General features: G+C 59.9%; 1 protein-coding gene across 1 annotated transcript in view; it reads left to right on the top strand.

Moving 5' to 3' along the window:
- Positions 1-1,460: 1,460 nt before the first annotated feature.
- The window catches only part of HMCN2 (hemicentin 2), a 33,031-nt gene continuing 24,275 nt past the window's right edge, over positions 1,461-10,216 (top strand). The window contains exons 1-19 of the mRNA XM_048325888.1: positions 1,461-1,863; positions 2,771-2,841; positions 3,729-3,887; positions 4,103-4,225; positions 4,311-4,482; positions 4,797-4,903; positions 5,112-5,232; positions 5,327-5,599; positions 5,742-5,886; positions 6,167-6,288; positions 6,378-6,650; positions 6,754-6,895; positions 7,445-7,572; positions 7,733-7,846; positions 7,977-8,126; positions 8,774-8,968; positions 9,173-9,268; positions 9,621-9,745; positions 10,024-10,168. Of these exons, the coding sequence (XP_048181845.1) occupies positions 1,635-1,863; positions 2,771-2,841; positions 3,729-3,887; positions 4,103-4,225; positions 4,311-4,482; positions 4,797-4,903; positions 5,112-5,232; positions 5,327-5,599; positions 5,742-5,886; positions 6,167-6,288; positions 6,378-6,650; positions 6,754-6,895; positions 7,445-7,572; positions 7,733-7,846; positions 7,977-8,126; positions 8,774-8,968; positions 9,173-9,268; positions 9,621-9,745; positions 10,024-10,168 (2,890 nt within the window). The 5' untranslated portion in view covers positions 1,461-1,634. The remainder of the gene's footprint in view (positions 1,864-2,770; positions 2,842-3,728; positions 3,888-4,102; positions 4,226-4,310; positions 4,483-4,796; positions 4,904-5,111; positions 5,233-5,326; positions 5,600-5,741; positions 5,887-6,166; positions 6,289-6,377; positions 6,651-6,753; positions 6,896-7,444; positions 7,573-7,732; positions 7,847-7,976; positions 8,127-8,773; positions 8,969-9,172; positions 9,269-9,620; positions 9,746-10,023; positions 10,169-10,216) is intronic.

Here is a 10,216-nt window from a genome sequence, read left to right as displayed (position 1 = left end):
ACTGCCAGGCCTCCCTGCCAGCCCATCTCTGTTTTGTTTGCTCTCCTAACGAGGCTGACTAATTATTTTCAGGAGGCCAGAGGAGATGCCGTAATGGTCCAAACAAGGAGGCTGTGTTTGTGCGGGGGTTTTGTCCAGAGGTGCTTTGTGCCAGCGCATGGTGGAAGCTCCCAGGGATTTCTCCCCTGTGCCATGGAGTGGGCAAGGACAGGCACAGGCTCCAAACCACGGTGGTTACCCAGAGGCTGTGCCTTAACCCCCAGCCAGGAAGGGGTTAAAGCCCAACTAGCACATGTGCTCCTGGGACTGGTGAGTGTGGGAAGGGCTGGCTGGAATTAATTTGGTGATGAGGTGAAGCTGTTGGGGTTTCTTTGTGCCCAGCTCCCTGCCAGTGTGCAGGATGGAGCTGGGATGCAGGTTGGTGACTGGGGATGCTCTAAGGTAGGTTTTGTGGCACTGTGGGGTTGGGGACTCCCCTCAGCTCTGTGAGGCTGGGAGTGCAAGCCCTGGTTGTGGGACAGGAGGGGGACAGGCCACTGGCACAGCCCCGGGGGCAGAAGTGTCCTTGCCCTGCTGTAAGGGGGATGTCCTTGCTCACTCTGAGGTTGGGCTAGGCTGAGCCCACGCTTGCAAGGATAAAGGAATGCACAGGATGCCCATTTCATGACCCACACACACTGTCCTGTGTGTGTGGGCCATGAGATGGGTAATCTCGGGAGGAGCAGGGCTGGTGCTGGGGGTGCAGGAGGTGCCCAGCCCTCGGTGCACAGTTTCACCTGGCGCCGGCACTTGGCCGTGGCTGAGCCCTGGGTCCCGCTGCGGGGGAGTTGAGCAAGAGCAGAGCATCCCTGTGGAGCAGCCATGAGCTCAGCACTCCGCTTCCAGGGGAGCCAGGAAAAGCTCCGCACCCCCAGCCAGCTCTCCCTGCCAAGGGCTGCCTGTCCCGGCCAAGGGCTGCCTGTCCCAGCCCATGTCCTGGCTCCGGCTTTGTCTGTGCTCTGCGTGGCTGTTTGCTCCCTGTTCGTGGGGTGGCTGCGTGGGTGAGCCCACCCGAGACCCCCACAGAGCCCCCTGACCTCCAAGCCCCATTGCAGACCCCGATTCCAGGGGCCCTTTGCCTAGCAGAGGGGGAGTTTGCTTCCTTGGGGTCCTTTTGGCAGCTGTCTCTCCCCCCGCTGGGGTTTGGCAGGGTTTCCTCACAGGTGCTCAGCTGTGACCCCCGTGTCCTCCCCTAACCCCCTGCTCCCCCCAGCAGAGCAGGGTCTCTCTGAGCCAGGGGGTCGGGGCTGGGGAGGGGCCTGGGCAGTGCTTCTGACAATCCCGTGGGCTGCAGGATCTGCTTCCCAATCCCTGTATCTCCATCCCGATCTCCTCCAACTCCCACCCACATCCCTGCCGCGTCGCTGGCTCCAAAAGTCCGGTTTTTCCTCCCGCCCTCCCAGAAGTTGAACGCTGGAGGAGCAGGTCCGCAGCTGCGGAGGGCTGGGCGTTCCCTGCCCGGGGTCCCTTCTCCGTCCCCGCCGCGAGTGGCCGCTTGCACACCGTGTCCCTCCCTGGTGTGGGGACGGTGCCCGGGGGAAGGGCCAGGACAAGGACACAAGGGGTGTTCCTGGCACCCGAGAGCCTCCCCCACGATGCCACCCCACGGAGGGGTGTTTGTGGGTCTCTGGATGCTGCTGGCCCCCAGTCTGGCCGAGAGCCCTCCAGGGTGGGCCACTCTTGCCTTTGTCTTCGATGTCACCGGCTCCATGTACGACGACCTGGTGCAGGTGATGGACGGGGCCTCGCGCATCCTGGAGCGGACGCTCAGCAGGAGCACGAAGCCCATCAGCAACTACGCTCTGGTGCCCTTCCATGACCCAGGTACGTCTGGGACAGGGTGAGGACATGTGTCCTGGCAGGGGTGGGGCTGTGGGGAGCTGGGCTGCAGTTCCAGTCCGGTCTGGGTCTGAAACACGCACTCCATAAGTGCTTGCACTGCCCCTTCTCCCTGTTTTTAATGCCCTGGTGGCTGCTGGGATGGGGATGGCACTTCAAGAGCTGGGAGCTGGGCTGGGGCTCCTGTCCCCAAGGCGCTCTGTGGGCACAGGGTGGGCTATTTCTACCGTATTAATCCCAGGGGTGCTGACACTTCATTGTGGGTGGCTCTTCCCCTTCCATCCCGTTCTAATCTCCCCGGAGTGCTCACGGTGGGTATTTCTGTACAAGTCCACAATGTGCTTCCAGGTCACCTCAATAAAAGCTCCACTTGGTAGAGGCTTTGGTAACTCTCTGTGATACTAGAATAATTTATTTCTGCCCTGTCTTTGTCTTCCTTTTGTGCACACCCATACAAGGGCAGCTGTTCCCCAAAAGAGCCCTGGCCTCCTACAAGGACAGCGGGACCCAAGCTTTATTTTCAGCAGAAACACTGGGTTGAATGAAAACCTTTGGAGCCAGGCAGGGAAGGAGGCAGAGGCAGTGAATCGACTCCTGCATCCCTTTGCTGGGAGCCTCCCCCAGTAGAAAACAGCACTGGGTTTGCAGCTCGCCCTGGCTGGGACCACCCAGTGTGTCGGGAGAAATTCCTGGGCATAGGAATGGTTTGCCCAAGTGCTCACAGTACGGGCACAGGGGGGTGGTGTGCCCAAACCCAATTCTCTCCTGGTGCCAAGCCAGGGTAGATGCTGGACTCCGAGTCTCAGGTGTTTGAGGCAGGCAGCGTGGGTGGCACCGAAGGAAGCTGGTGCTGGGTCAGGGGGCTGAGGTGGTGGTGTCTGTGTGCTTGCAGAGGTGGGACCTGTCACCCTCACCACGGATCCCCAGCTCTTCCAGCAGCGCCTGCGGGAGCTCCATGTCCAGGTAGGCATCCTCAGCCCCATGGCGCTCTGCCAGGCCTGCCTTGGTGCCTGGCCCATGGCACCTGGGGGACAGCCTGGCACTGCATGGTGCAATCCCTGCATCCCCCAGCAGTGTGGTGGGGGTTCAGGCTGAGCCAGACTGGCTGGGGGCTGCGCAGGGGGTGGGAGTGGAGAGGATGGGTAATGCTGCTGCAACAGTGTCCCCGAGTCCTGCAACAGGGCAGAGAATTCTCAGTCCACAGCTCTTGTCCCTAGGAGAGATACTGCTCCCAGGAGATTTTGCAAAGACTCTCCATGAAACCAAAAATCTCCCCTTCTAGAAGCAGTGCTTGATAATTGAGTTTTGAAATTTTTTTTTTTTAATTATTTCATCTGTTTTCTGCCAGCCAAAATGTTCCCTGGGAGCTTAATCCTGCTTTATCCATCCCCACTCTTGCCCTGCCTCCAGTGAATTGCTAAATCCCTGTGGCGTTTCCCTTCAATGCAGCTGTTTTGGCAGGAGGTGTAACGCCGAGGCTGCAAATGGTTTCCCAGCCCTTTGGGGTGCCAAGCCCTGGGAAAGTGGGAGCTGGTCCTTTCTGTGGCTTCCCTGGGCTGGCTGGTTCTTCAGCCACAGGGGCGGGCACAAATGTGCCCACTAAAGGTATTTGTGGGAAACCAGTGGCTTCTGTGAGCATGGATCCCCAAAGGGGTGGTTTAATTATCATTGTTAGTGAGACAGGGCCGGGTCTGTCCTGAGTGTCCCTGCAGATTCATCCCGCTGCTCTGGCCTGACTCCAGCAAAATGGGGTATTTCCTCCCTGTGAGCACCCCCTGGGTGGAATCCTGCCGGGAGCTGAGCACTGGGTGGCTCGGTGCCCGTGCCACGTCCCTGGCTGTGTCCCTCAGGGTGGGGGGGACTGCCCGGAGATGAGCGTGGGAGCCATCAGGGTGGCCGTGGAGATCTCGCATCCCGGCTCCTTCGTTTACGTCTTCTCGGATGCTCGGGCCAAGGACTACGAGCAGCAGGAGGAGCTGCTGCGGCTGCTGCAGCACAAGCAGAGCCAGGTGAGCGGCCCTGGCGCTGCCCGCAGGGCTCCTGCGACAGCGGCTCGGGGGATGCTGCAGCAGCAGCAGCGCATCAGTGAGGTGCAGCGATAAAACCCCTGGGCTGGGGGCAGTTGCATCCCCCGGGCCGATCCGATGTACTGGGATGCTGGTGGATGCCGGCTGTGTCCCCTCCCGTGGCTGTGTGGGGTGTCACGGGGCCGTGGCTGTGGCAGGTGGTGTTTGTGCTGACGGGGGACTGCGGGGACAGGAGCCATCCCGGGTACCGCGTGTACGAGCGCATCGCTGCCACCAGCTCCGGGCAGATCTTCCACCTGGACAAGCAGCAGGTGACAGAGGTAAGTGGGGAGACCTGGCCCCTTGTGCTGAAGTGAGGCCGTGCTTGTCAGTGAGGGGAGATCCAGGTTTAATCCTCACCTCCAGGTGCTGAAGTGGGTGGAAGAGGCCATCCAGGCTTCCAAGGTCCACCTGCTGTCCACAGACCACGAAGATGGTGGGGAGAACACGTGGCAGGTCCCCTTTGACCCCAGCCTGAAGGAGGTCACCATCTCCTTGAGCGGCCCTGCCCCAAGGATCAAGGTCCAGGATCCAGCAGGTAGGAGCCCAGGGGAGAGGGACAACAGGAGGGGGGTGATGTGCCTCTCAGAAAGACCTCAGGTGAGGACAAGCAGGAAGGGGTTCACCAAACCCTGCCCTAAAACTCAAATGAAAAGGTGGAGCTACAAAGCCCTCAGTAAACAACAGCACATCTCCCTGCTCCCCTCCCAGTTTGGCTTTGCCTCTGGCTTTGAGGGTTTTCCCTGCTGCCTTGGCTGTGAGCTGTGATGCGTTCTGCTCTGCCCTGAGCTGTTGCAGGAACCAGGGGATAGACCTGGGTTTCCCATCTGGGACATTCACTTACTGTTACAGGAAAGGTCCTGGAGAAAGGCCGAGGTCTGAAGGAGCTGCTCAGCATCCCCAACTCAGCCATGGTGGTGGCCGTGGAGCCCTACGAGCCAGGGACGTGGCTGGTCACGGTAGGCTGGTGGCAGACCTGCACATCCTCTGCCTTTCCCTGATGGATATTTAGCTTGCCAGGCTTTTCCAGGTGTGGGCTTTCCCCATCCATCTCCAGCCAGGCAGAGGATGTGTGAGCAGGCTGGAAGGGGCTGGCTGCAACCTCCTCCCTTCCCACCTCCTCTCCCTTCCCCTGCCCTCAGCACTTGCCTCTCAATCTGCTTCCAGACCCGGAGCAGTGGCCGCCACTCGCTGAGGATCACGGGCATCAGCGATGTTAATTTTCAAGCCAGCTTCTCCACTCAGCCAGAGTTTGACACCAGCCAGCCCAGAGAGCGGCCGGTGCAGGGTGAGGGTGGTGCTGCCCACGGGGCTGGGTGCTGCACCTGGGCGTTTTGCAGCCAGGAATGTTCCTGGTGGTTTTTTCTCTCCCCGCTTTCCAGGTCTGCCCATCTCCGTGCTGGTGAACTGCACCGGTCTGAGGCCGCCTGGGCGCCTGCAGGAGATTGAGCTCTTCAACACCTCGGGCCACGTCCTCCTCTCACTGCCCGCGCGTCCCCTCTCCAACTCCTCCTCCAGCTCCACCCCGCAGCTCTGGGTGGGTTCACCGCTCTGGGTCCCCCCGGGTGACTTCCTACTGAAGGTGAAGGGTGAAGATGCCCAGGGCCACCCCCTGCACCGCCTCTCAGGGGTCACCTACACCAGCGTGGTGCCCGGTGAGTGGAACCTGCGGGTGCTGAGCAGGGACCAGAGGCTCCAGCACTGCCTCTGCTTTGGTTTCTCCTTGGTCATCCTGCTTCCCAGTGCAGCTCCCAGTGAGCTTCCAAGGAGTGTTTATACATCTGCACATCCTTCCAGGTCTGCCTAAAGTGAATATCTCCAGCAAGATCCATGCTTACAACCGTGAGCCACAGCTCATCTCCTGCTCTGCATGGAGTGAGGTCCCTTTCCGCCTGCAGCTCAGCCGCGGCGGGATGAAGCTCAGGGAAGAGCAGCTCTTCAGGTGAGCCTCTGGTATGGCCCAATTAGCCCCAGGAGGGACCCATGTGGGCAGCAACAGCCCCTGAGCTGTGCCAGCCAGGGGGATGCTGTGTGCTGGCTGGGTGCCTTCAGGTTCTGAGCATTTCAAAAGGAAAATTCCAAGGGACAGGTCTGCAGCAAGTGGGGATGCACCTTTTTGCCTGACTCAGATGAAAAAAAGGTCCCAGGGAGTAGGATTAGGATGGTGGCATGGCAGACCCAAGGTGGGAGTGATCCATAGTTTCATCTCTCCCTTTTTGCAGGATTTCAGGGAACATCAGCTGGTTGATCCCTGCAGTGTCCGAGAGTGATGAAGGGTTTTACGAGTGCACGGCCACGAGCAAGGTCGGAATGACACGGGCTCGTGCCTATGTCTCTGTCTCAGGTGGGGGCTGCTCGTGCCAAGCCTTAGAGGCCTTTCCATGCCCGTGCCTGGGCACAGGCTCCTCTCACCCAGGCATCCCGTGTTTGTAGAGCCACCACCGCGTCTCATCGCCCCAGGCAACATCACGGCTTCACCGGGCCAAGATGTGGTCATGTCCTGCATGGTTCTGGGGGATGTGCCCTACAACTTGACGTGGAGCTGGGACGGGAAGGCGGCACAGCCAGGGGACGGCCGGACCCGGCTGCTGCAGAACCACTCTCTGGAGATCAGCCACGTGCAGCCGGGGGACGGGGGCCTGTACGAGTGTGTGGCACAGAGTGCCCATGGCACTGCCACCGCCTCGCTGTGGCTCTTCATCCAGGGTAGGCTTTGCTCCCGTGTGGGACCCTGGCCTGGGGATATTTTGCCCTGTGGGCGGGTGGTGAATGGCACGTGGGGGCTGAGCCCTGCTCCAACCCCGTGCAGAGGCGCCGTGGGTGAAGGTGGACCCCAGTCCCCAGCGTTTCAGCAGGGGCCAGGAGCTGCGGCTGAACTGCACGGCCGGGGGCTACCCCCCGCCCCACACCACCTGGAAGCGCTGGGGTTGGGCACTGCAGCAGGATGAGAGGTAACCCCTGGGGACCCGGGAGCCTCCATCCTGCCTGTCTCGCAGGGATGGTGCTCCCCTCACAGGGATGTACAGGCTGAAGGAGGGAGGCTTGGGGCTGCCATAGCTCTGGAGAGAGGGAAGCATTGCAGTATCCCAGCCCAGGCTCCTGAGATGCTTGGCATGCTGCCGGCCTTCATTGTCTGTATTTATTTTTAAGCAGTCCTGCCTTATCCAGGTCACCGTTCCCGCTTTGCACACCTGGTGTGAGCTCAAGTCTCAAAATACTCCTTGTACTTCCCCTTAATTTCTTCTGCTTTTTGCCTTTTAACTCCTGCCTGTGTCAGGCTGTGAGTGCCAGAGTTGACTTTCAAGATGAAAAAGTCCAATTCTCAGTGCTTTTCCCTGGTTCAAAGCAAAGTCCTGCCCTGCAGCAGCTTGCTCTAAGTGCTGACCCACATCCACCACGTGCCCAGCATGGCCTGAAGCCTGCTCATTTATATCAACACATTTTCCATCACCCCTGTTTTCGCAGGCCTCATTTCTCCCTTTCTCTCCCATTTGCTGCAGGGTTTTCAGAGATGCTGAGGGTACCCTGCACATCAGGTCTGCTGTCCCAGAGGATGCAGGGAATTACAGCTGCTACGCCGGCAGCACACTGGGCTGGGATGAGCAAGTGATCACCCTGGAGTTCACTGGTACCTGCTCCCTGCTCGCTGGCAGCGCACTGGAAATGGGGCTGTGTGTGATAAAGGGTGGGGTGGGACAGCTCCCAGGGCTCTGGGGTCCCCTCGGGCTGGATGGCACCACACCCAGCGCAGCAGAGAGTGACCAAAGACCTCTCTCCCTGTGACACAGAACCTCCTGCCATCCTGGCAGTGACACCCAGCCTGAAGGTGCTGGTGGGAGAAGATGTGACCCTGGAGTGCTGGGTTTCAGGGGCACCCCCACCCCGCATCGTGTGGTACAAAGGTGAGACTGGCAGCACGCACTGGCACCCCACCGCTGCCCCGCAGGGCCATCACACGTGGTGTCCCCTGCTGTGCCATCAGGAGGGGCCCACAGAGGCACGTGGGGTGCTGATGTGGGGGTCTCGGGGCAGGGGAGCAGGCGATGGCGGCGTTCCCAGCGGGCACGCAGCGCGCGGTGCTGCGGCTGCAGGCGGTGCGCCAGGAGGACGCGGGGCGCTACGACTGCGAGGCCCTCGGCGAGGCCGGCGTCGCCCTCGACAGCACCGTGCTGCACGTGGGGTGTAAGTCCTGTTGGGTCCTACTGAGTGCTCGAGCCTGTTCCACAGCTCTCCTTTCTGGCTCAGCTCCCACTTGCTGCTTCCCAAGTCTCCCGGGCTACCCAGCAGGGAGGTGTTGGTGCTTGGTACAAACAGGAGGAAGCCTGGCAGGGTTTCCAAGCTTTGGGAAGATGCAGGAGGCTCAACAAGTGGCAAAAGATAAGGCAGTTATTGCATGGGGACATGAGGGCTTGGGATGCAACTGGGGATGCAAAGCGCAATCAGTGGGATTAGGCAGAGGTGTGGGCTGACTTCTGTGGGCCTGAAAATCCAGGTGCTCGGGGCTTTCTGCTGGAGGCAGAAGGAATGAAAGAGCATGAGGAGGAGGAGGGAAGGCTCTGTGTTGAGGGCACCAGGGTTTAAAGCAGTTAAAGATAGAAAAGTGCAAGAGATTTCGCTGACCCAGAGGGTGATGAGTGTAACTGGAAGGGATGGAAACTGCGACGGCTCTGATAGCTTTGGAAAAGCACCAAATGCTTCAAGTCAGTCTCGTAACTTGTCAGGGCACCTGGCTCATTGGTTTTGCAGCCCATTCCTTCTCCAGGCTCAGCTGTGGGGAAGCTAGGATACTGAACCTGCCTGAGCCCCTTCTCTGCTGCTCTCTCCTCCAGCTGCCCCTCACTTTCCTGAGCCCCTGGGTGACACGGAGGTCAAGGTTGGGGAAAGCGTGAGCCTGCTGTGCCATGCCGAGGGATCTCCCCTGCCACACGTCACCTGGTCCCGGCAGGACGGGAAGCCCATGGTGGGCTGGCAGGGACCATGGGGTGTTTCCAGCCAGTTGGAGGCTGCCCAGCTCCTCATCGACAGTAAGAGCTGAGTGTGCACGCATTTATTTGTGCTTTTAGCTTGTGCAAGCTTAGCTGTGCTGTAACAGCCTGCAAGCCTCCAGCGCTGCGGGGTCTGTCCCCAATGGAGATGGTGGTGGGGCAGGGGAGGGTGGTCCCTGTCCTGGAGCTTGCTCCAGGCTCTCCAGCCCCACCAGGCTGAGGCTTCTCCCCACTGTGCTCCAGGTGCCTCGCTGGATGACCAAGGCACCTACATCTGTGAAGCCCAGAATGAGTTTGGGAAAATCCACGCAGAGGTCAAGCTCACAGTCACCGGACAGGGTTTGTTTTTCTGTGCTTTGGTTGGTGAATCGATCCCAGCTGTTCTGGCAGTGAGTGAGTGGCAGACCCGAGCAGCTGTCTCTGGTCCTGAGCTGGCCACAGTGAATGCTCTGCAACCCCAGGGCAGGGTTTGGGCAATGCCCTTCCCAGCCCTCTTTGGCTTCATACGCTGACATGGACCCAAACTGCAGCCAATATCCCCAAATTCCTGGGGGAGTGGAGTATCTGAGCTGGCTTCTGCCAAGCCAGGATCCGGATCCCAGAAGAAAGATGATCTAGATCTGTTCTCCTGAGTGTTCCTGACCAGTTTATCACTGATTAATACTGGTTCCCTTTCCCCTCTTTCAAGCAGCCCCAGAAATAGCTCTTGCATCCCCCGTGGTCCGTGTGCTCCCAGGCCAGCCCGTGTCGCTGCCCTGTGTGATCCTGGCTGGGAGCCCGTTCCCAGCTCGCCGCTGGCTGAAGGATGGGCAGATGGTGAGATTTCCATGCCCGCTGGGATGGTGGGTGTGTGGAGGGATACCTACCCTGTGGTGAGGGCTTCGCTGCAGGATGGATCCCCCAACCTGTGGGGCCAAAGCTGCTGGTGAAAGAATCCAAGGCAGCATTTGTGTTGGGAGGGCAACATGGGTTTATCTCCACATCCGGATGTTCCTGTTGCTCAAAGATTCATTTCTGGATGTGCCCCAAAGACACGGATATGTTGTTGTTTGACCCCCCATCTGTCCTGCTTTCTGCTCTCTGCCCGTGTCCAGGTGGCCCCAGGTGACCACTACTCCATCCGGGCTGACGGGAGCCTGCACGTGGACCAGGCATCGCAGGGGGATGCAGGGACCTTCACCTGTGAGGTGACCAACGCCCTCGGCTCACACAGGCAGGACGTGTCCCTGGTCATCCACGGTGAGTGTCGGGGAGCTGCGTGTCCCCGCTCAGCAGTGACATGGGGCA

The sequence above is a fragment of the Corvus hawaiiensis genome, chromosome 21 (genome assembly GCF_020740725.1).
Source record: "Corvus hawaiiensis isolate bCorHaw1 chromosome 21, bCorHaw1.pri.cur, whole genome shotgun sequence".
In the NCBI taxonomy this organism is placed as follows: Eukaryota; Metazoa; Chordata; class Aves; order Passeriformes; family Corvidae; genus Corvus; species Corvus hawaiiensis.
This window is presented reverse-complemented; position numbering and strand designations above follow the sequence as displayed.